This window comes from Typopeltis vanoorti, chromosome 7, assembly GCF_054136105.1.
Source record: "Typopeltis vanoorti isolate ZY-2024b chromosome 7, IOZ_Tvanoo_1.0, whole genome shotgun sequence".
In the NCBI taxonomy this organism is placed as follows: domain Eukaryota; kingdom Metazoa; phylum Arthropoda; class Arachnida; order Uropygi; family Thelyphonidae; genus Typopeltis; species Typopeltis vanoorti.
Window position 1 is genome coordinate 15,127,972 of NC_143555.1, and position 25,832 is coordinate 15,153,803.

Here is a 25,832-nt window from a genome sequence, read left to right on the forward strand (position 1 = left end):
TTTCCGAAAATGAGCGGAAAATTGGGCGATTTAAGTTCTATGCAGGAGAATGCATTAAGAAAGGTATGGAAGCAGTTTCTATAGTTTGTAAAATCTTTATATAGAACAAGGGGCGTGTGTGTGTGTGTGTGTAAATGTAGCTTTTCCTGAATCTTTTTTTCTGCAAAAATGCTGCCATTGGTCTGACCATAAAGGGAAGGAGGAGTCACACCCGGAACTAATAATGTGGTATTAGCAAGTGTTCTGAAAGAGGCGTTTTTTTTTTTTTTTTTTCGTTTTTGATATTTGTGATTTCACACGCGGATTCATTCAATAGATAAAATGTAACTTTTTTTTTAAACGACGTAATTTAGAAATGATTATAATTTATACGATGATCAGGGCATTGTTTTTGAAGTAATGCTTGAATGATATAATGAGAACGGAGAAAATATTGCAAGTAAACAGGAAAAATGAGCACTGAAACCAATTTGGGAGAAGTAAAGACAAGTGTCACAAATTATTGATGCTTATTAAATGGAAAGTTAATCGCATTTTCCATGTTGTATAGCATCTTGGCCTATTATCGTAAGCCTACTTAGTTACGCCAAACATTGAACATGCGGTGGGGGGAAAGAAGACCTTTAAGGGGGGGGGGGGGGCTGTTGATCCCACGCGGAGTTCCAACAAGGGACAAACTGGATAATTAAACGTCCTGTTCACAAAATAACAAAAAACAGAATAATTTTATAATAATTAAAACTATTATAAATTGTTATAACTATTTGTCATCTATTTTATACATCAGATTGAATATATTACGGATAATATTCACTGAGAATTTCAATATTATATAAAGTCATTACCTTATTTAATATTAACATAATAATCTCGATGTTATTCTACATTTTAAAAATCAGTATATTAATATAATATAAACTTTACATGAAAACTGTTCGAGTTATGGATTTCTAATAGACGATATCTGGTGTGAGGGTGTCAGGGATAGAACGATCGAAATATAGCGCCAGGTAATTGATATACAAGCCCTTATTTATTGCTAATAACAGTAATTAATACCTTTCTATCTTTCGTTTTTGTTTGCAGTTCCGCGAATTGTTAGCAGATGTCATTCAACCACACCACGATGATCAATGCCTCCTCCGCTGGCTGAGAGGTAAGACATTCATTTCAAATGTTGCTGGTCATCTTTTTCTATTCAATATGTCGAAAACATTATTCAATAGATTGTATGGAATCTTCGTTATTAACATGATACGTTTATAATACACTCAGAAATGGCTTGTTAACTGTAGGGGAGTTGGGCGTGTTAAGTTCGAGATGCTCACATTCTTGCCCCATAGAAATTAAATTAAAATTCCATAAAAGCAACTACACACAAAGAAAGGAATATTACTAGCAAATGTAACATTTTACTGTTTATTAATTAATTTAACTTGAAATATTATTAAATTTTAATTATTCATATGTAAGCGGGCGCGACCCACTAGGACTCACGACCCACATTAAAATATGTAATTTCATTTGCAAAAACAGACATTTCTTAAAACCGCTTTTTTTCTTTTCAGCTCGCAAATTTGACATTAAGAAAGCCGAAATCATGTTCCGGGATGTAAGTATGCTTCTTTCAGTTAAAGAAATTATTTGCTTATTTTCATCTTAAGTGACTAAGATTTCTTGGTAAGCGTTTTTGGTTGCTTTTCCTCTGTCATAATTATCAAGTTATTATTGTATTATCTTCGCTATCATCGGACCCAAAATGCGGAAACTGATCTCATCTCATCAATTGGGAAACTTTTTTTTTTACCAAGTAAGTGCAATGTTAAAGTTCTTTAAGCAAACCAGAAAATGCTTCTAATTTCATCCAAATGTTCCTACTCAGCTTAAAACTGTGGAAACCATTATTACATTCTTCCAATTCATCAGGAAGACTATATAAACATTCTCTTTTTTTTGGGGGGGGTACTCAATGTAAGCGAGCGCTATCCACTAAATCTCACGATCCACCGAAGGGTCGCGACCCACACTTCGAAAAAAACTGCACTATTTGATCAAAAATATATGGACGCCTGCTCTTCTCTCTTCTCAATTTAATATGAAAGGCATGGATATGGAGCTAGTTTACCGTTTAATGGGGTTCTGGTCAGGGCTCTGTGCTGTCGTGTCGACGAACTGTTGCCATACGGTTCGAAGCACAGAATTTTCAAGAAACGTCATTATAGGCCACAGCGTTAAAATTCCACATCACTGGAACTAGGGAGCCCAGACCGAACCATGAAAATCCCCTCCCCCCCAGACAATGGTTCCTGTTTCACCAAACTTCGCAACTGGCAATAACACATTCGGGCAAGTACCATTCTACTGGGCATCTGCTACACCTGGACTCGTCCGTTGGACTGTCATATGGTAAATCGGGATTCATCACTCCAAAGAATGTGTTTCCACTACTCCAACGTCAACAGTTGATCGGGGAAGCTTCCTTTATTATAGTGGTTCTTAACCTTTTTTTTTTTGCCTGGCGTCCCTTTCAACTATTTGTAAGGCCTGGCGACCCCTGCTCAATTTTGCATCAGGTTAATGACTCAATAAGGTTATATTATTAGACAAACTTAAATGACCACTCACATATTTGAACCGATAATTAAATTAATTAAAAATTAATGACTGATACAAATTAATTTTTACTCAAAATAGATGTAAACTTACTGTGTTTAATAAGGCAATCATTAATGGCTACCCTGGGCCTGATGAAATCCTGCTAACATTTCAATGTCACGTTCAATATTCGACAAATGAAGTCTCACGTCTCCTCTTTCACTTATTCGCTGCTTAGCTAACAACTGCAACACGACACTCAATCCTTTCTCGACCAAGTATGAAGAAGAAAAAGCAATCAGCAGTAATTTTACTTATTGCCAAAGCTGAGGATATTTGCATTGCATGTTTGGCCAGAATCTTTCATACGCATGCTGTTGAAATTCTACTTGAGCTTCAAAATCATTTTTAGTCAATAAATTCTTCACATAAATTTGGCATCTGGAAAAAAATGGATTTTGTGACCTAATCGTAGCAAAAATGGTCAGATGATCAAAGTCTTTGAATCTGATCATCAAGTCGTCTTTCGGTGTCAGAAGATGGGAACAATAACAATCAAATCTGTATCTAACATTAAATCGTCATCTATTTGTGGACTTCGGGACTGCAGAAAATCTCGTCTTGCAATGCTGTGTTCGTAGAATGTTAATTTGCTGATAAAAGCAGTTATAATTCCCTTTACTTTAATAAGATTCATCTTGCTCTGCTGCAATTTGATGTTAACCTCATTTAATTTGGTGAAAATATCGGAAAGATATGTGATGTCAACCTTTTCCTTTTTTAGAACATTACACATGTTCTCATCGCGTGAATTAAAAAATTCCAAAACAGTATCGTAGAAACCCTTCGCAGATAGTTTCCATTACGGAGCCATCTAACTTTACTGTGAAGGAAAAGACCAAATTCTTCTTCATTTTCATGACAAAGTTCCCGAAAAATACGGGTATTCAATGACTTGACTTTGATTTTATTCACTGCTTTAATAATATCATACAAAGTCTAATGTAGTCTCCCGCTAAGATGTTTTGCAGCTAAGCTGTCTTTGAAGAATACAGTGAATTGTAAAGATATTTGGAACTGCTTCTTTTAAATGTGCTATAAACCCACGGTGACGACCAATCATAGCTGGTGCTCCATCAGTTGCACACGCAATAATATTTGTGAGAGGAATGTTGTTAGCATTAAAAAGACTTTAATAACCATAAAATTGTAGAACCTTTTGTGTCAGTTTTCAGCAAACAGAAATTCTTCAATAATTTCTTCACTAGTATTTGTATAACGCACGCAGGTCATTAACAAAGTTGTCTCATCGAGTTGCAAAGAAAATTCTATGGTTTTTAAATCTTCACAAAGATTAGAGATTCGTCAGTAGTATGGGCTTTCCATATATGGCAATTAATTTTGAAAGTTTGTAAGATACAAGTCCCTTCTCTTGTCGGTTACGTTGTTTTGCAACCAACCCTTTAAGCCCAGGACGATTTTTAAATTTAGTCTTTAATTTGCGAGAGTAATCCACATTCTGTTTTTGCTTTATTTGGATGCTTTGATCTTAAATGCTCAATCACTCTTGAGGCTTCGTTTGAGAAAGTTTTTTCACACATTAAGCCCATTGGTAACTGCTCATTATTTGTAGCCGGAATAATTCCGTACTTTAAATATTCACCTGAATATGGACGACACTTTCTTTTTTCACTCATTTTGTTGGGCTACACAATATCAACGAGGTGCGCCACACAATACCACGTGCTAGATGTAAACTGCAAACCAGGGGTGTCAGATAGGCGTTGGGAAAAGTAGCAGATAAAGCTTATAAAAGTGGTGGATTCTGCTAAAAAAAAATAGCCCGAATCAATTATTTTCACTGTAGAAAATTTAGACCAAAAAGTAGCCCAATTACTTAATTTTCAATGTAAAAATTCTAAACAATAAGTAGTGAATGAATTTGAACAGTATTGCCAGACATACAACAGTGTTGTCAAACATGCAATATAAATAGGGATGCTAGATTAAATACGGAGTTTTTTGCTTTTATTTACTTTCAGAATCTGCAGTGGCGTGAAGAACACAGAGTCGACAGCATATTAACGGAATATACACCAAACAAGGTAAGTGTAAACAATACTCACTTGAATAAAGTAGGCGGAATCTTAGCATATTAGTGAAATTTCTATTTCTTCATTCACGTATTCGAAACCGGATTAAAATTTTTGTAATTCATTTTGCTTTTTACTTATTTATTTATTTATTTTAACCTTACTTTCTCCTTAGCTTAAAATAAATAAGTCCCTGCTAGGGGCCACTCAAACTACTGATACATATTTCTAAACTCTATGTAAGTTATGATCAATGGTTAGGCCTGAAGCTCCACGCGCCAGGGATCTCAGCATGCTATTTGAAGCAAGGCCACGTACGACCTTGGAGATTAAATTGGCTTACTCGGAACAATTGCACTGGTTTCCCTTCTTGATAACAAGGGATTTTCCCTTATTGCGAATGTGAGATTTGGTAACCAACTTTGCAGCGGTATTACTATCATTACTAGTTATGTCATGCTATGTTGTGCACAGCACATTGAAACTACCCGGCTGTTATGACGTCATTCGATGGGCAGCGTGTTTGTAGTCAGACTGTCCACCAAAATGACGGGACTGTTTCGAGTGCGCGTATTCAAATATCTGGGGAGGAGGAAGAAAAGCAGAGAAAAATCAGGCTTTTCGAAGGCTTTTATAAATGACAAATAGAAAATTATCAATTAAGACTATCGTAAATGAAGTTTTGAATAGTGCCAACTGAAATTAAAAGCAAACCGTCTATAGAGAATACTTCTGATCCTTCTATTCCTGATTCATGCGACAGGGATTCTTGTGGTTATGTGTATAGATGATCAAAGTTAACTCTTTGAAGAAATTATGAAAAATTTAATACAATATCTTTCCTTTCATTGATACTTCTTGCATATAAACCGATTTTCCTTAGCTATATCTACGAGTTATATTTACTACTCATTATGGACATAAACAGTATAACCTGAACAGTATGATTACGCTGATGAGGGGATCCAAATGTTTTTCTCTATGCTAGTGGGCCAGATTTTATTGTGATAACTTTCTTAACGATGTTGAATGACCTACTCAACAGAATATCAGTTAACCACTTCTTACCAGAATACAAGACCTTTTCCCCTTAAAACATAGTTTTTGAGGGGAAAAGTTTATTAATCATCCTCTGGGAAACTCGGCTATGGCGTGGTGCACATTTCTTTTACTGCGCCACCATCGCCATTCTCAGCTCATGTCATTCAGCATTGCCACAGCTGAGTATGGCAATAAACTGTTGTTTCTTTTTCTCTCCTAATCCTAACACTCATTTTTTTCATTGATTCAACACATAATCCTTTCCTATCTGAGATTTTCATTCCGTAGACCACTCTAAAATCCTACGACACATTTGTTAGAAAAACTGAGTTTTCTAAGTTAAAAAAAAAAGGCAGTTGATTGAAGGCCATTATTGCCGAAACAACTCAAGCTGTTAAGTCACTCTGTTCTCTGACTGAGTTTGTTTTATACGAAAAAAAAAAAAAAATCTCCCGAAGTTTCTACAGGAAAAACGCTGCCACGTTCGTATAAAACTTATCTTTATTTTAGAATATTTTAAAGGTTTTTCGCGTACCAGTTAAAATTAAATCAATATACGACAGATATAGTTTAACCCTTAATGTTGTGGTCACATTGAATAATATTTTAGGATATCCGATACAAAGTTCGTATTTCCCAGCGACATCAATGTGACAAATCTTGTTAACCCCATTTAGAACCTCACTTAAGGTCCCTTTTCGCGAAACACGGGCACCCATCCTGTAATATTCGCAAAATTTAAACACAGCAAAGCTATTAGTAGATAAAGAATATTCGAGTGAGAATATTCATTTAAGTTGCAGTCCAAGTGTTGTATGCAAAAATGTTCCTGTTCTCTTCCTAGGTACTGCAGGCACATTGCGGCCTTGGATTTTTAGGATTCGATAAAGAAGGTCATCCTGTGTATCTGCAGAGGATTGGACGGACAGATGTTCAAGGTATGTGCTGTTAACTCTCTCGTTTCTATATTTTCATATAGAATATTTTTTTTTGGGGGGGGGGGGGAGGAGGTCCCCTTGTCCCCCGGGGTGCGACAATGTATGTGTGCGCGCACATACAAAGATTTATGCAGACGATAACCAACCCGGAAAATACAGTTTATTTCTTCTCTCTTCTCAACCTTATAAATTTAAACATATTCTCTCATGACGTTCACGACAGGCTGATCACTATCTATTCCTTCCAGCAGTGGGGACAATGACGTCACTGTTAATTGTACGAAATGGCTGACAAGACACTGCAATTTTGTCCTTGGTTTGTTTTGTATCGTTGAACTGGTTTGAATTTTAAACCACATCCAACTGTATCTAACCAAACTAAAGTAGGATGGCAAAATATATCTTCACACGCAAAGCAATCATTCTACTTTTTAATATTTTTATTAGGCTAACTCGACAGCAATTGTTATCTGATATGCTGTCAAGTTATGAACATTTCAGACACTGCAAATGAAAGATAAATATCTAAACTTCAATATAACTTCCAATCATGTAGAGGGGTATTTTCTTCCCAGTTTTTCAATGCCACTAGCGACGAATGTGACGCTGCGTCTACAGCCTTCGCTTGTGAAAGGTTATTATTCAAGGACCTTCCGCAATGGGGAAATAAGGCTGACGTCACTGGGAGCTAGATCGAAATTATAAGGCAATGAAGAACAGTCAAAAAAAAAAGAAACAAAACAGAGATACAATAAATATGAAAGGGCAGCGTCCAACAAAGATTGCATATCGTGTTGGCATATTATTCAGCATTAATGGTATGGCCTGCAAACAACAAACTGGCCCAAATTCTTTGATGGAAAAAAAAAGCGTTCCAACGCCACCTGGTGTGAAAGTGATCAACCGAAACAATCCTTTCCGCATCGTTCACATCGGCCCGTCCAACTTTGAACTTTTCTCATTTACTAATCTGGATAGTTCTGTCTGACAAACTCTTCCCCTTGAACACTGGCGCCATCTATTCATAAACATCACTCGGTGTGTCAATATGACAAAAATCACATGCTGATCAATGAATCTCTGATTTGGCAAGGAAGTGAATAACGTCGTTTGTAATACTGTAGCGGGCTGGATGTCATCTGCCGGAGAAAATATGAAAAACATGAATATTTTAGCTCAAAATGTTTATAATATTTGAAACCAGAAGTGCCTGAAAAGATTTGATTTGGGCATTATGGGTCGGTATTTTAAGTTTTGGAACTTCCGTTTAAAATTCTGAAATTTAACCCTTTGCCTAAACACCACGGCAGAACTTTTTTTTTTTTTTTTTTTTAAAGAAACAAATATAGTTGGAAAGCACTTTCTTCCAAAAAATAAGAAAATAAAGGAGGCATAATAAACACACTGTGACTTATTTATAATGCGTAGGTTTATGTCGATAGTATCACTTAATACGTTGCTGGATAGCAAGTAATTTTTTATTGTTTTCCAGTTAGGTTGAATTCGATATCAGTGTTATCGGGGCCGGAGTTACGGTTCTTGTCCCCCTATATCCATTAAGAGAACTCCCCTGAGTGAATTTTAGCTTATCTCTGCTAAGGTTTTTTGTAATGGGAGACACTACGCTGTAGCTTGTCTAGTTTTCTGCGCAAATCCCGCCTTGAGTGTTAGGTTTCGGTGCTGGACATCTTTTACTGTTAATTCCAATGGACCTCGATTATCTTTTGGGATGTCCGTCAAAAAATAATTTGCAAAAGAAGTATACTTACAAGGTATTTTGAAATAATTATGAAACGTTAATAAGACATTATTTTGTAAAGACAAAATCTTATTCCTAAAAATTTGTTGTTGTTTTTTTCATAAAAAAACAAAACAAAAAAAAGCGAGCCCAACACTAAGGAAGCAGCAGATGGGTTCAGTTTTGAAGAGGCCACTTAAGTGAAATTATTGTAAGTAGTCGGTGCTGTTGCAAAGTCATTTTCTGCATGAATCCAGAAAAGCATCCAGAGAAGCATTCTCAAAGATTAAGATAATGTCCACCAAGCAGCCTCATCTAAATTGCAACCAACCTCCAGTACTTGGTTCAGTTTACGTTTCTGCTTCGAAGACATTTTTGCTGATAATTTTTAATGAAGTAGGTTTAACAGTCAAGGAATAATTGTCAACAGGGTTAAAACCATATTGGCCCAACTGCATCGGAACTATCAGGAAATCTTAAACGGCGTAGAAAACTCTTACGCCACATTGATCGAATTTAATATTCAACCAGTTATTTAATACTCCATTGACAAGTACATCCGGTAGAATAAAAGTAACAAATCGACAATATTCAATTTAGATCCCGAATTTGCTGCAAAGAATTTCTATAATAAGAGTGGTACAATGACTCGCTATGGAACTTAGCTAACATATAAAGAGCAGTTAAGAAAACTATCTATTTATTAGCAAATAAAACTTTCGTAACAAACATTTACCATAAATGGATAATTAATAGGATAGTATTTAAATTAAGGGGATATTAAATCCCACAATGTTTTAAAACCGAATAAGAAACTCAAAGATCGGAATCAAAGAGTTTCATGCCGAATATAGTAAACTATAAAGTATCGGCGACTACAGCGTAAGCTAAAGCACGTAGTTCAAGTACGTAATACAAACTAGGGCAACTCGTAGCAAAGATGGGTAAAATCTTTGCGTTTCTTATTCGGTTTTAAAATAATGTGGGATTTAATATCCCCTTAATTAAAATAATGTTTACATCGCCGAAATGAAGCCTATTGGCTCTTTATTTTAAATAATAGGATAGTGTTCTGTCAAATGGTTTTGGCCTCAGGAAGTTGAACGCCATCTTCAGGACCTGAGACCTGATTTAAGATTCAATTGAGTAAAATGATATTCGATTCTGAAGGCAGGTTTAAAAAGACTGTTTTTCTTTTTGAAGGTTTCCTGAAGTCCTTCTCATTTAATGATCTCCTAAGATTTTATATACATTTTTACGAGACCGCCATGAAGCTTATGGAAGAGAGGTCAAAGAAGGTAAGCATCCTAAAGTTTATTTTTAATCTGATGATACGTCCTATTGTTTAATTAACACCTACATTAACTCTAGTAAATTATGATGAATGAATTGATTTAATATTTCGCAAATTCAGAAAATGATAAACTGCGAAAAAAATCAGGTCTGCAAACCACACCGGCTTATGCAGATATAATGAGCCCCCCACTGCTGGAATTTAGCACCAAAAATTCTTGTGCATAGGACTCCTTCCCATAAATAAAGAATGCCTTTTAGCTTTTAAGTTTTATTTACAGATCATTTGTCCAAAAATAATACTTCAATATAGAAAATAATACTTTTACTGTATTTTGGTATAAATTTTTCGAGCTCCGACTTCGTTATACCCAGAAAGTGTGCCAATCGCTTTCCAAGTTTATGGCAAGTTAGAATTATGGAGAAACATCGAGAGGAAAGGCTTCAAAACGAATGGATTATTGGAAATAGGAAAGAAATAAGAACTAAATATATGTTTAGTTAAATCAAAGAGTAAATCAAAACATTTACAATTTTTTATTTGGCATTTTATCGGGAATTGGCCTTGTTTCGTATACCATGATTAGATATATATCCCATCAGTGGCGCACCCAGAGTGGGGGAAGGGGGGGGGGGGCATACCCCAAAAGAAAAGGAAAAAACACTAGCAAATTTTCCAAAAATCTTTTCTAATTAATAAAATTCATTTTTTTTTATTTGCTAGTGTTTTTTCCTTTTTCTTTATCTTTATCTCTTTTTCTGTATCCCATCATGCCATTCGAAGCAAGGATGGCCAGGTGATCAGACCACAGCTTTAATAAATGAATTGTCGTCATATTCAAAGGAAAATTCCAGATGATTGGTGAAGTGCAATGGCACTACAATATACGAACGAGGCTGTTAATCCCATGTCTACGATAGATACAATAACAAAGTCTGGTAGGCCAGCCTACAGAGATATTCGGATTTAGAAAACCAGAAGCGTAATGAATCACCACATGGTTTTGTGAGAATAAAAATTTTCTCACCGTATCATCGAACGAATAACATTTCTGGCTAGATGGGTGAAGCAAAATTGCTTTTCATATTCCCCTTTGAGAGTGGTAATGAAAGAACTTTGAATGGAGTGTTTGTGAGCTATATGCACGTCCAGTGAGGGCAGTGAAAATAGCTGTATTCAGCTGAACTTGAGATAGACTTTGGTCTTTTATATTTGTAACTTTCCGCTTCATTATATTCCGAAACTTCCTTGATTAACGGGTTTGGATGGTTGCTTGTGTTGGTAAAGAACTTCTCAGCTAGATCTAGGAGAAGGGAAGAGATATAAGGGACATTAACTTCTCTATGGATCTGGGAGTTTCTAATAAACCAAGGGGCATCCAGAATAATCCTCAGGCACTTGTTCTGTAATCTCTAAAGTTTCAGAATGTTTGTATTTGCGGTGTGGCTCCATGCGGGGGATGCGTAAGTGATGACCGGTCGAATTACCATCTTGTAAATTGTTAATTTTGTTTGTGTGTCCAGTTTACTTTGTCTGTTGATCATAGGGTAGAGCTGTGCTAAGACTTTGGATGCCTTTGAGGTAACGTAACTTATATGTTTGCTGAATAGGAGTTTACTATCCAGAATCACTCGAAGATATTTAACTTCAGTCTGCCATGGAATCTTTACTCCCAATAAATAAATGTCCTCCATGCTATGAATTTTCTTTCTAATAAACAGTATGGCTGAGCTTTTCTGGAGGTTAACTTGGATCCTCCAGTCTGCCATCCACTTTTCTAAAATGTGTATGCTGGTTTGAAGTCTTCTAGTTGCCAGTTTTGGGCTCAGAGATCTTGCCATCGGTGCAGATATCATCTGCATATAATGCAGTGAATTTGTTCTTGGGTTCAGTGGGATGTCCGCTACGTAGATTGAAAACAGGAGAGGGGAGGCCAGAAGAGATCCCTGAGGTAGGCCTGCCGAGACTCTGCGTCTGGTCGAAACCGTTTCGCCGACCCTGACCTGCATATATCTGTCTTTCACGTAAGAGTGGATTATGTTTATTAAGTTGATTGGCAAGTTAAATCTTATCAGTTTGTAGAGAAGGCCATGATGCCATACTTTGCCAAACGCCTTCTCTGCGTCGATGAAGATGGCAGCTGTATTGAGTTTCCAGTTATAGCCTTTAGTAATGATTTCTACCAGCCGGTGTATGTTGAGCTGTACTATGGGCCTTACGGAAGCCAAACTGTTCATTAGGCAAAATTCCTAACTTATCTGTTTCTGCTTGGAATCTTGAGAGGATCACTTTCTCTGTCACCTTTCCAAGGCTGGGCAACAGGTTTAGGGGATCTGTAGCTTTTGGGAAGGTGACGAGTTTTTCTAGCTTCTTCAATGGCATACTGGTGGCTGTTTTCCATGTAGTAGGGAAATGCCAGAATCTAAAAATGGCATTTGTAATGTTGACGAGATGGACTAAGGCCTTTCTTGGGAGTAGTTTTACTATTCTGTTAGTTATACCATCTGGTCCTTGAGCTTTTTTACTGTTTAGATGGATGATGATATTTATCATTTCTGCCGGATTTGTAGGAGTGATATGTTCAGAGTTAACAGGGTTCTGTCTTAAGGTTATCCTAACATGATGGTGAATCTTGTAGATAAGGTTGATATTTAGATTTGTATAAGATGGATTGCACTGAGATTCTAGGTTATCTACTTGCTTTGGCTTTCTCTTCATCTTTGTGAACTGTCCCTTTCTTGGTTTGTATAGGGGGTATGAGTTGCTTTTTGGTACGGATCGCTCTTAAGAATTTCCAGATAGAATGATCTTCAGTATTGATGTTAGCCAATTTGGTTTCCCATTGATAGTTTCTGTGTTTTTGAAGAGCTTCTCGGATCTGTCTGTTTAGGTTGTTCATTACTGTTTTGTCTTGTAGGGTTCTGGTATTGTGGTATCTCTTTCTTGATCTATTTTGTGCTCTGATTAGCTCCAAGATTTCTTCTGGGATATGGTTGGTTGGTTGGGTGGAAGACAGTGGATTGTCTGACTGATTCCACTGCTTTTTGAATTTGTAGAGTTAGGTTATTTACTGCTGAGTCTATCTCTTCCTTTTTACTGATGTTGGACACCGGCCCAATATGATCGGGAAGAACCTTGGCTAACTTGTCCTATGTCCTATGGTATGAATGTGTGCAGAGGAGAGAATTGATCTGACGAGCCTAGATTAAGGACTATGGGACTGTGGTCAGAAGATAATTCGTTAACTGATTCCAATTTGAATTGGTATCTTATATTTTTAAAGATGTCTAGTACATCCGAGCTACCTGAAGGGCTGGACTCAGTAGGACCGGCAACAACAGCAGAGTTGAGCATTGCAAAGTTGAATAGTGTGTGGCCTTTGGTGTTAATTGAAGAGCTGTGGGACTAAACACACAGCTGTACCAAGCTGTGTGTTTTGAGTAGAGGTCTCTTGCTATTATTGAGTCATTTGGACCAAGTATGGAGTCCAGATCTGTTGTCAGCAGAGGAATGCTCGAAGGATTATAAGCAGCATAGATCTTGAGACTCTCAGCATTGCAAGTATGTACCTCCACACCGGTCACCTCCAGGTTTACTGTTTGGAGCTTGGCTATTGTATTATGATTAGTAACTCTTAATATATATGGCTGTGCTTCCACCTCTTGTACCAATTCTGTCGTTTCTTTACATAGTGTATCCAAGGATTTTGGGGTTATTAGCTGGTCTTAGGCATGTTTCACTAATCAAGATGATATTAGTACTGAGATAAGTCGCAAATTCTTTAAGTTCCAAGACCTTGATCATCAATCTATTTGCATTCCATGCCATTATCTTAAGAGCTTTTGGTTTGAATTTTTTACTCATGAGAAATGGCTGTTATAATGGTTTGAGTGCCTTGCAGGAATCTCTTTCTGGAAGATGGTGAGGGGCATATCTTGCTTAATTCCTGCAGCATGGTGGCAAGCGAGGCTGTTAAAACTGATGTTATGTTGGAGTTTCTAGCTCGAGAGATGTAGGAGGCTTAGTTCTTGCAGCCTCAGCATATGTTTTGGTCATGGTTGTTCCTTCCTGTGCGGTTGAAGGTGAGGTGTTTCGGACTGGGTGACGACCTGCTTGGTTGCTTAAAACGTTGTTACATGGAGAAGCAAGATTGACTTTTGCTGATCCTCGATTTTTTGGATTCGGAAAGGCATCCCTTGTAGTTGGCAGGGTGAGGTACTATGCACTTTGCACAGCAGGCTGGAGTTGAGCGTGGGTCTGGTGTCCCTCGCCGCACTTCAAGCACCTGAAGGCTGCCTTACATAATTTTTAGGCATGCCCAAACCTTTGGCATCTATGACAATGTCCTGCAGATGCTCTTTTGCTAAGCGGCTCAGTTGATATTTTGAGTCCGTATACTACTGTCAGTTCATAGATCTGCTTTTGTGTATTGCTGATTTCCACCAGCATCAACGGCATTGGTGCTGGTGGAAATCACCTGAGCATCCTGCTGACTTTACCCGGGGACAGGCCTTGTCTTGTGAGGTCAGTTATCACTTCTTCAGGAGTGATACCTTCGGCTACTCCACGAAGATCCACCTTCAGGTTCTTTTCGCTGGGTAAAGTGAAGGTGTGGTATGGAAGATTGGTATTGTCCATAAATCTGGTCATTTTTCTATAATCCATGACTGTAGCAGGTTGAATTTTAACTCCCTCATCAGAATTTTTGGCACATGAGAATGTGATGTTTTGTTCCCTGATGGCTGATGAGAGAGGAATCCATTTATTCTTATCCCTTAAGATAACTGGTGGTACCTTTTCTTTAGGTACATTGGGTGCTTCCATCCAAATGTTTCGGGTGTTGGTGGAGATTTTCCTCTTCTTCTTGACTGTTTGGAATTCTGTATTTTTTTCCAAGGTCTGATAAATGCTGTCTTGGGATGTATCTTCTTCTAAATTTGGGGATTGCACAAAGTTTGATTGCGTCTGAGTAGTGTGTTCGTCACTTAAAACATCAATTTTGTCTTCTATGACTGCTGTGTGTGGGGGGGGGGAGATGAATCAAAAAGCTTAACTTTCCCCGGCCAGTTGTCACTCAGCAGTTTTCCCAATCTGAGAAATTCCTTGTACACCTCCTCAAATATGGCCTCATTCAGAGGTTTTGCCATGACAACAATAGGTGAAAAATGTATAAAGGCACAGATAGAGAAAGAATTGATATTGCTCAGGTGTCCCGAGCAGGTTACAGATAACCCTGTGGACTTTTGAGGGTCCGCTAGCAAATCCCGTAGACACAGGTGTCTACCAGCAACAAAATATTATAGATAACTGCCCTAAAATAGGGAAAACGAGTGTCAAGAATCTACTTAGCTACAGATTGGGATCCTACCTCCCTATAATACCATAGATCCACCACTGGTCCTCATAGTGGGTGGGGCCTGCCGGCCATTAGACCTCTTGCATGTTTCATGCAGAGGGGCAGACAGTAGGAATCAAACTGTATCAGCGCCAGTGCAGTGTGACATTCCTGAAAAACCTTATCAATCAATGACAACTGACAATTGACATTTATGACTTTAGGGGTGAAGCAAGATGCTTTTCATATTCCCTGCTATCTGTTGCCGTTACAATGAGGGTAAAATTTATGAGCAGTCTGCTCGCCCTGAATGGGCATGGAGATTATGCATCGCTATAGGAGGTTAATATTGCTTTTGGTCTTCTATGTTTGAATATGTCCGTTGGATCGTATGCTGCAGCTTGCTGAACCAAATCGTTGGAGCGTATGGACGTCTTTAGGGAGAACTCAGATGCTAAGGTTTGTAGGAAAGAGAAAATATAGGGAATATTTGTATATCTATGAAGCTGATTGTTTCAAACATACCATGGGGCTTTCAGAATCATTCTCAAGCACTTGTTCTGTACTTTGATAATGCTAGTATTAGAGGTGTGGTTCCAGGCTGGGGAGGCGTAGGTGATTATAGGACGAATCGTCATCTGGTATAGTTGCAGTTTGATTCTGTTGCTGAGCTTGCTATTTCTATTAATTACCGGATAGATCTGTGCGATGGCTTCAGATGCCTTTGCGCACGTAAACTCGATGTGTTGGTTGAAAGATAACTTTCTGTCGAGAATTACACCCAGGTATTTTCTTTCTGTCTGCCAGGGAGTTTTAGTATTGAATAGTAACACATCTCCTGCAGGAGATATTGGATTTTTCTTTTCGAGAAAAGAATGGCTAAAAATGGAGGACATCGGATTGTGCGGGATGTCCGACATGTATACGGAAAACAGCAATGGAGCCAGTAGGGATCCCTATGGCACTCCAGCAAAGATATGGCGCTGGGATGAGGTAGAACCGTTGATTTTGACTTGTAGTGATCTGTTCTGAAGAGATATGAATGGATTAGATGAACCATTTTTAGTGAGGTACCGGCTGAGATAAGTTTGTGCAGGAGTCCAAAATGCCAGATTTTGTTAAATGCTTTGGATAGGTCTAGGAAAACAGCTCCTGTGCACTGGCGCCAGTTAAAGCTGGTGGTGATGTCTTCCACAACTCTGTGGATTTGCTGGGTAGTACTACGGTGTTGCCGAAAACCAAACTGTTCTTTGGGGAGGATGTTTAGGTCATTTACTGAGGTTTGGAGTCGTGAGATGATGACCTTCTCCGCAACCTTACCCAGATTGGAGATGAGACTGACTGGACGATAATTTTGCGGTAGGTGTGGGTCCTTGCCTGGCTTATGTATAGGGATTACATCAGCCAGTTTCTAGGTGGAAGGAAAATAGTGAAGTCTTAAGATTGCATTAATTATAATGGTCAGGTGCACTACAGCTTTTCGAGGCAACAGCTTGATCACCCTGTTCGAAATGCCGTCTGGTCAAGGAGCTTTATTGTTCTTAAGTTTTTTAATAACATTATATAATTCAACAGGTTATGTGGGTGTAATATGGTCAGCACTGGTATCTGGGAGTTTTAATACGTGTCTGACCTGTCTGTGGATTTTGTATAAGTGATTGAAATGTAAGTTGTTATATGATGGTTTGCACTGCACTTCTAGATTCCTTACTATGGCTTCTGCCTTATCTACATCTGTGTGAACTAGGCTCTGGTTAGAGGTTACTGGGAGGAGGGATCTGTTTTAATTTTTGATGTTTCTCAGTAACCCAAATAGAGTGATCAATAGGTGAGACAGAGGCAACTTTTTATCCCAAACTTGGTTTCTATGAGTTTTAAGTGCATCTCTCACTGCCCCGTTCAATCTATTAAGAACTGTTTTGTCCTGAGGAGCGCGAGTGTTACGAAATCTCTTCCTATCTCTGTTCTTCTCTCTGATCAGGTCCATAATATCCCCAGGCAAACGACCCGGCTTGGGAACAGGTTTGCGAAAGTTGCAACCGTTAGCGGACTTAATCTGTTGGGTGAGGCTAGTTACAGCAGATTTCACATCTTCTTCTGTGCATATGTGAGGGACAGGTCCAATTTGATCCCTATGTGCTTTAGACAATCTGTCCCACGATATGCATGCGTGAGAAGGAGGAGACAGGTATTCTTGTTCTCCCAGTTGTAGTAGAAATGGGTTGTGATCCGATGACAGCTCGTTTAGTGATTTAAGGCTGTACTGAAGTTTAATGTCTTGCAGGATAGCTATATCCAAGATGTCAGAGGTGCCAAACGTACTGAGATGAGTTGGTTCGTTAGGTCCAGCCACAACAGCATAGTTTGATCCTATGTAGTTGGAAAGGATGCAGCCATTCTTGTTGGTGGTTCTATTATTCCAGGCAGGGTGCTTGGAGTTTAAATCCCCAGCAATAATGATGGATACTCTAACTCGTAAAATGGCATTTAGATCAGTGTGCAGTAGCGTTTTTAAGGGTGGATTGTAAGCTGAATAGATTTTCAACTGCCGGCAGAGCTGGTGAAAACTTCCACGCCTGTAATTTCAAGGTTAGTGGTTGGTGGGCTGTTCACAGAATGGTGCTTAATATAATTTTTAAAGAAGATGGCCTCTGGATCTGTCATTTCTATACATGAGATAACCCCGAATTTTGGGACTGTCAGAGGGTCTAAGGTGTGTTTCACTGATTAGAATTATATCAGGTTGGTATCTGTAAGTGAAATCTTGTAGCTCCAGAATTTTGTTCCTTAAGCCTTCCGTATTCCATGCAATGATCTGAAGAGAGGCAGGAAAGAGTTTATTTTTATTCATTTATGATTGCTGTGAGGACGGCCTGAGTTTCCTGTAGGAATCTTTTAGAGGTGGTTGCTGAAGGGTTAGACAGGCTGAAATCTTGTAGCATTGTAAGTGGAGGTTTCTGTGATTTAGAAGTTCACATGGTATATTCCAGTAACTGGACCAAATTTTTTGAATAAGCTATATAAAACACAATGAATTAATAAAAGACCCGACAAGTTTCGTAAGTCGTTTGACTTACATCTTCAGGGGTAAAAAGTAACTGAAAGTTAAAACAACAAAAAAGAGATTAATAGTTCATACTATACAGTTGTAGCCGTCTGACTATTCATAAAATTAAAAATCAAAATGCAGATTCAAAGCAGTGCTGAGTTTAAACAATGCTGGATGATGCCACGTTCTGTTGTTCACGTTCATAATGTCCGAGGTCTGACCGAGGTATATTTTTTATTAAAGCTGACCAAACTTGGTGGAGAATTAATCCTTGATTTTTATTGCATTGTGTTGGTATTTTAAGCATGTTTGCAGCTTTTTAAATTTCCTTATGTAACAGTTTTTTTCTATGCACGACATGTTTGTTTTCTGCATTGTGGCCGGTGGAAGTGGTATGGAAGCTAGACCTGATTTGTGTTCTCTTTTGTTTTGTACATCCTTTTGGTGTTCGTTCATGCAAATTTCTCCAGATCTTCCTGTCTGTTCTACGTAGCAGATGCCGCAAGAACAATAAATTTTGTAAACACCTGGTTTTTTTTAAAGGATGATGAGGAGGTTTCGGGGGATGTAGAAATCTCGAAATTTTTTTCCAGCGGCAGAAAGGCTACTTTGATGGTATTTCTTAAGTAAGTTAACCATCTTGTCTGTAACATTTTTGATATATGGAAGTGTGATAGCGTTTTTGAAATCTTGTTTCTGAGAGATGCTTGCAGGAGGTGTGTGGAGGATTTTTTTGATAGTCTTGGTTTCATAACCATTCTTTTGAAATATCTGTGTTAGATATTCTAATTCTTCGTTTCTCTGTTTTTCTGTGCTGCAAATGTTATACGCTCTGTCCCTTAAGGTTTTTATTATACCTATTTTTCACACCACCACAGGGTGGCGGTGTGAAGCCGCATTAATAAACCTTCCTGTGTTGGTGGGCTTTCTATATATTGAGAAAGAGTTTATTATCCTTTTCATTGACTTCTAATACAATGTCTAGAAAATGCAGTTTCCTGAGTTCTTTTTGTTCTAAAGTAAATTTTATATTATTATGCAAATTATTTAGGTAATCTTTGAAAGCAATGAGTTCATCTGTTGTTCCTAGCCATATGATGAATATATCATCGACATAGTGTAGTCATATTTTTGGTTTTTGATGATAATAGTTTAAAGCATTATTTTCGAACTTTTCCATAAATAGGTTAGCTAAAGCCGGAGAGAGGGAAGAGCCCATAGTCAGGCCTTCTTTTTGTTCCCAAAATTTGTCTTGAAACGCGAAAAAAAGTATTATTTATACAATGTTAATAAAGATCTACGATGTCCGGAGGAAAAAAGGTCTTCTAGGTGATTCAAAGTTTCGTTTCTTTGAACATTTGTGAATAGGCTGATAACATCCAAATTTGCTAATATATCTGAAGGTCCAATATAAATATTTTTTTACTTTTTCAATAAAATGTGTACTGTTCTTGATGAAAGATGTTTTTCCTGTATGAGGTAAAATCGTGTTCGTGAGATGTTTTGCTAAATTAGAGGTCGGAGAGTCTCTACCATCTACTATTGGTCTTAAGGGAATACCTATCTTATGAATCTTTGGTACACCATAAATTCTTGGAGCAAATGGGTGTTTTGAATGTAGTTCTTTTGAGTTTTTCAGTCCAATTAGGTATGTTTTTGATTAGATCATTGGTTTTATTGTGAGCGCGCCAAGTGGGATCCCTGTCTAAAGGTTTATAGGTATTAGAATCTTCAAGAACAGTATTCTTTTTATTATTATAATCTTCAGAGTTCAAAACTACTGTTGCATTCCCTTTATCTGCTTTGATTATAAAGCAGATAATTTTTGTCTGATTCTAATTCTTTGAGGGAAGCGTATTCCGTGTAAGGAAGATTCCTTTGAAGTCATTTACTTTGCAATAGTAATGCTGTGGTTTGTATGCGGATGAGATCTGATGTATTACCAGGTAAATTTCTTATTTTTTTTCTATTTGAGCCATTATGTCAATTTTTGGGATCAAACGTGGCGTTAAGGCAACGTTAAAAACCTTTTAGGAGTACATTATTTTCTTCTCTTGATAGGACTCTTGAAGAAAGGTTGATAACTACTTTGGCATAATCTAGGTGTTTTCTTTGTTTTTGTTTTTCGACAAAAGAAGTAAGTTGAATTTTCTGATTCAAGTATGCTTCTTCCGATCAGAGATTGCCGTAGCTTTGTTATATGTGATGATATCAATATTGTTCCACAGGTTGGACGGAAGAGATGTGGCTAACTCACTATGTAGAGAAAATGTATCCCGGCTTATTTGTGCTAATTCAGATCTAGTGACTGCAATCCTTTCTCTCAGAATAGCTAATTCCATTCTTCGGTAAATTCTGTTGGCTTTAATTGTATAAAATGCACGCTTGATTTGGATCAACTTAGGAACGATTGCGTTATCTCTGCAACGAATTAAGAATATAAGACGGTTGATGAAATTAAGATGTTTAATACGTAATTTCTCTAGTTGCGTAACTTTATACCAAAGGAATAAGAAATTTACCTGGTAATACATCAGATCTCATCCGCATACAAACCACAGCATTACTATTGCAAAGCACATTACCTCAAAGGAATCTTCCTTACACGGAATACACTTCCCTCAAAGAATTAGAATCAGACAAAAATATCGTTATAATCAAAGCAGATAAAGGGAATGCAACAGTAGTTTTGAACTCTGAAGATTATAATAATAAAATGAAAACTCTTTGTTTACAACATTTATTATTCTTGCGGCATCTGCTACGTAGGACAGACAGGAAGATCTGGAGAAATTTGCATGACCGAACACCAAAAGGATGTACAAAACAGAAGAGAACAAAAATCAGGTCTAGCTTCCATACCACTTCCACCGGCCACAATGCAGAAAACAAACATGTCGTGCATAGAAAAAAACTGTTACATAAGGAAATTTAAAGAAGCTGCAAACATGCTTAAAATACCAACACAATGCAATAAAAATCAAGGATTAATTCTCCACCAAGTTTGGTCAGCTTTACCTCAATATACCTCAATCAGACCTCGGGCATTATGAACGTGAACAACAGAACATGGCATCATCCAGCATTGTTTAAACTCAGCACTGCTTTGAATCTGCATTCTGATTTTTTTAATTTTATAAACAGTCAGACGGCTACAACTGTATAGTATGAACTGTTAATCTCTTTTTGTTGTTTTAACTTTCAGTTACCTTTTACCCCTGAAGATGTAAGTCAAACGACTTACGAAACTTGTCGGGTCTTTTATTAATTCATTGTGTTTTATATAGCTTATTAAAAAAAATGTGGTCCAATTACCGGAATATACCATGTGAATCTTGTAGCATGTTAGCTAGAGAGGCTGTAATAACTGCTGTCAGATTAGTAGGTGCTATTGGCTGATTTTGTTCTGATATTGGTTTGTTAGTACGGGCCACATCAGCATAACTTCTTGTTTGCCTTTGGCTTCCACTGTCTTTGTAGGTCACCGACTGTTGCTGCCGAGTCTCAGGTTGAGGAGCAGGGGCCTTAGGTGATCTTTTAATAGAGAAAGAGGGCGGTTTAGCTGTCTCCATCCCTCTGTTTTTTGGGTGCTGAATACATCCCTGGTAGTTTGCTGGATGACGGTCACCACAGTTGGCACATTTAGCCGAGATGGTTTTTGGCTTGGTGCAGGCGTTAGTGGGGTGGTTCTTAGCACATTTCATGCATTTGTACTCTGCCTTGCAGAGTTTTTGATATGGCCAAATTTCTGGCATCTATGGCATTGACTAGTAGATGCCCTTTTACGGAGTGGCTCTGGGGTGATCCGGAGTCCACAAACCGATGTTAAATCAACATGTTCTTATAGGCTTTGTGGATCTAAACCAAGACCAGAGGCATAAGGGATTTGTCCGCTCTAGTCATTCTGCTGATCTTAATAGGTGGCAGGTCCTGGTGGTGGAGGTCCGCCTCAATTTCATCTGTAGTTATATCCTCCGTGACACCCCGCAGTACTACTTTCAGATTTTTTATCCGAACTAAGAAAAAAGGTGTGGTACTGAATGTTGCTAGAATCTAACACTTTGGTCAGTTTCCTGTAATCAGTCACAGTAGCTGGCTGAATTTTTATACGATCATCAGTGTTCTTGGCTGAGAGATACTGTATCTGTGAGTTTATCATGATGGACCTTAATTGTGTCCATCTTTTCTTTTCCCGGGGGACTATCGGTGGAACCCTCTCTTTCGTGGCGGTCGAGGGATTGCAACTGGGAGTATCCTCTTCCATACCAAAATCTATGGGAGGTTCTGTGTCAGTGGTTTTGCGCTTTTTGCGCACACGTACCTCTTCAAAGTATGGGGAAGACTGCAACTGAGTAATGAGCTCCTCATTTGTATCGTCCAAGTTATCTTCTGTGACTGCAGAGGGTGGGAATGAGTCAAAAAGCTTAACTTTTCCCGGTCAACTATCACTCAGAAGTTTTCCTAATCTGAGGAATTCATTATAAACCTCCTCGAAAATGGTCTCCTTCAGAGGTTTTGCCATAGCAAATCCCTTAGACACAATCTGGTGTTTTCCAGCAGTACGATATATAGTTTAGTATACCCTGTGATTAGGCTAAGAAGATGGTTTCCAATGGAACTAAAAATTGAAATTAAAGTATTTACTCACCTGCAACTTACAAAGACTTTTCGTAATCAAAACGCTTAATCAATACATGTGAACATAATACTCGACACGAAAGCATAACTCGCTAAAAAACATATCAATCAAATTCTCAATTCACCATCAAAAAATACACGAAACACTAAAAAGCGAGCCGCCATCTTGTTTTTTCCTTATCAATATCAACGAGCCGCCATCTTGTTTTTTCCTTATCAATATCAATAATAACATAACATCATTGGCCAGAAGGGTGAAGCAAGATGCTTTTATTCCCCGTTGTCTGATAAGGAGGATGAATTGAAGGAAAGATTTATAAGCTGAGAGCTCGCCCTGGGGGGGGGGGGGCACGGAGATTAGTCATTGTTGCTAGTATTTACGATGGCTTTTGGCCTCTTGTATTTGAAGAGGTCGGTCTCTTCATAGTTTGCTGCTTGTTTAACTAGATCATTGGGGTGTGTAGAGATCTTTGAGAAAAATTTTTCTGCTGTAGTTAATAGGAAGGAGTAGATGTAAGGGATGTTTGTATCTCTATGCAGTTGCACGTTCCTTACAAACCACGGTGCGTCCAATATCATGCGTAAACACCTATTTTGCACTCTCTGCAGTCTGAGGATGTCGGATGTGTGGCTCCAGGCTGGAGAGGCATATGTCAACATTGGGCGGATCGTCAACAGGTGGAGGAGCACTTTGATTCTGGTATTCAGTCTACTTTTTCTATTTATTAGAGGGTAAAGTTGTGCAATGGTTTTAGATGCTTTCGTACATAAGGCTTTGGTGTGTGGGTTGAACGTTAATCTTTTGTCCAGAATTACTCCAAGATATTTTGTTTCTGTTTGCCAGGGGATTTTGGTGTTGAAAAGATAAAGGTCCCCCATGGGAGTTGCCATTCTTCTGGTGAAAAGTATTGCTACACTCTTCTGGGGATTCACTTGTAATCTCCATTAATATCAATAATCTCAGCTTTGTTGGCCAATAATATTTCATTTATAATTTAAAAAATGTGGTGTATCCGAATGAAAGTTATCTGATAGTCTACAACACTATTTATGCTTTACTTCTTTACGATGAATTTTTTTTGCTAAAATAAAAAAAATACTGAAATACTTTTATTTTAGCAAAAATAAAAAACAAACCGCGTACAAACCTGTAGCACTGAGTCGTATAGCATACAGTAGCATGCCATTTAACGATGTACTTACCACGGATACATAAAATAGTGAAAAAAAATCACTTCCGTTAAGTAAAACGAGGATATTATCATACTCTCTTAATTCAGGAATACTTTCTTTTTTGTAATTTTTAGAGCGTGTTCTTCACCTACCTTTTTTTTTTTTTTTTTTGCCTGGAAGGAATATAAGAAAGAATCTCATGGTTATAGCACACTCTGTGTGAGGTGTGGCAGACATCCAACAGACCATGATTCATATAAATCATTTATTTGACATAATTCGTATTCTTTATCTTATGCGAATCTCATATTTAATTTCCATACGATAGATACTGATCAGATATTCTATTTCTAAAAGCATTTTATTTTTATACTAAATTAAGATTACGAGTTTTATTTATTAAATAAATAACTTGTGAAATTTTAGAAGTCTTAAATTTAATACCCGTTTCACCTTCATATGATAATTATTATAAATATTTATTTGGTGTATTATGTTAAAATATTATTTTTTTAATTTCACATTTTCTTTCCATATTGTCACCTCGATAATTATGAGTATTTCATTGATTTAGTAACTTTTATATATATTGAGTAATGTCGCCAAGAGAGGGCGCCTTTATCTTGCAAGGTGGTTTATATGTTGTTTTCCAGATTTTGTTTCCGTTTTGTATTTATATATATTAGGTATGTAATAAATAAAATATTAAGTATGTTTCTTTCATATAATATATATAAAAATTTGTTGTAACAACAGGTAGTTTAGTTGTTCACTTTTTCATAGTTTATGAACAAAAAGAGGGTTTTTAAATGAAATTTTATTTTATTTTTCAACAAGTGTTTTAATAGAAATGTAGACTATTGAGCATAATTCTTTTCTAAATCCATTTTTTATATTTATTATTTATCCTTTTTTATGGCCTTCTTATCCTTTTAATTTAAATTTATTAGATATGGCCTTTAGTCTTATAAATTGCAAAGGATAAGAAGGCCATACTACCACTCTTAATATCAGAAAAGAATTTTAAATTAAAAAAAAAAAATAAGCTGAAGTATTATTTGACACATTTACACAAATAGTACTGGCAAAACATGAAAGAGTTTGAAAACAAAAACCAAACCCCGGAGACTCAGGGACAAAATCTGAAGCGGCGTTCAAATTCAAACAACTTCGTCACGCAGGTGAAGTTGTTTGCAATGATTAAAAAAATAAATAAATTCGTACACTTATGCTGGATAGGTTTTTTCTTCGATACGACCTCGTAAATGATACAATGACCTCAATGGATAACAACGAAGCACTCAGAAAGCTGTTAATGCCAAATTTTTAGAATATGTTTGAAGTAGCTATCACACACGTATTGTAGAAATGCCACAGCATTACAAATACAACGAAATGCAACATGTCATTAAAAATCCAATTTCTTCTAATTTGAACACTTTAAGTAGCAAATGATTCCATCAGATCTCATATGGAACTAGCATCCAAGAACTCCAGTTTGAGTGGTGATTACTTGATTTTTAGTAATCAAAGAAACCAGTAATATCGGAAGAAATTTTTTGAATTCTCATACACGTAATATCGACATATTATTGAAATTAATTTGGATTGAAGACAAAACAATTATTAGTTTGTTGCTCAGAGCAATTTAATGACACAGTTGACAGATCTTAATTTACTTTTCTGGTAGGTTTTCAACAGAATAACGTAACAACTCTTTAAATTAACATTTTATTCCGGAAATGAGATATTAATTTGATTCTTTGCAGCTAGGAAGAACGATTGAAACCACTTCCTTTATTTTGGATGCCGACGGAACACGTATCATGGATTGGCTAAGAAAACCAGGCAAGTATCAGTTAATCTAAGATACACACAGTTTTCACGCATGCGTCAAAATTGGACTAAAGACGCATGCGTGAAAATTGTACCGCGAAA

The 25,832-nt window shown here is 37.3% G+C and overlaps 1 protein-coding gene across 1 annotated transcript; it reads left to right on the forward strand.

Annotated features, from left to right (window-relative positions):
- LOC150104504 (SEC14-like protein 2) lies at positions 1–25,762 on the forward strand. The gene is made up of 7 exons (XM_090395568.1): positions 1–63; positions 1,087–1,156; positions 1,569–1,612; positions 4,638–4,700; positions 6,574–6,667; positions 9,609–9,703; positions 25,664–25,762. Exons 1-7 carry the CDS (start codon positions 10–12, stop codon positions 25,760–25,762), a joined length of 519 nt encoding a protein of 172 aa, XP_090251694.1. The 5' UTR covers positions 1–9.
- Positions 25,763–25,832: the final 70 nt, after the last annotated feature.

Excerpts from the sequence above, each read along its gene's own strand:
- LOC150104504 (XM_090395568.1), top strand. The coding sequence starts at position 10 with ATGAGCGGAAAATTGGGCGATTTAAGTTCTATGCAGGAGAATGCATTA. Across the intron at positions 1,157-1,568 it reads CCTCCTCCGCTGGCTGAGAG|CTCGCAAATTTGACATTAAG; the intron begins GTAAGACATTCA and ends TTTTCTTTTCAG. Across the intron at positions 9,704-25,663 it reads TGGAAGAGAGGTCAAAGAAG|CTAGGAAGAACGATTGAAAC; the intron begins GTAAGCATCCTA and ends GATTCTTTGCAG.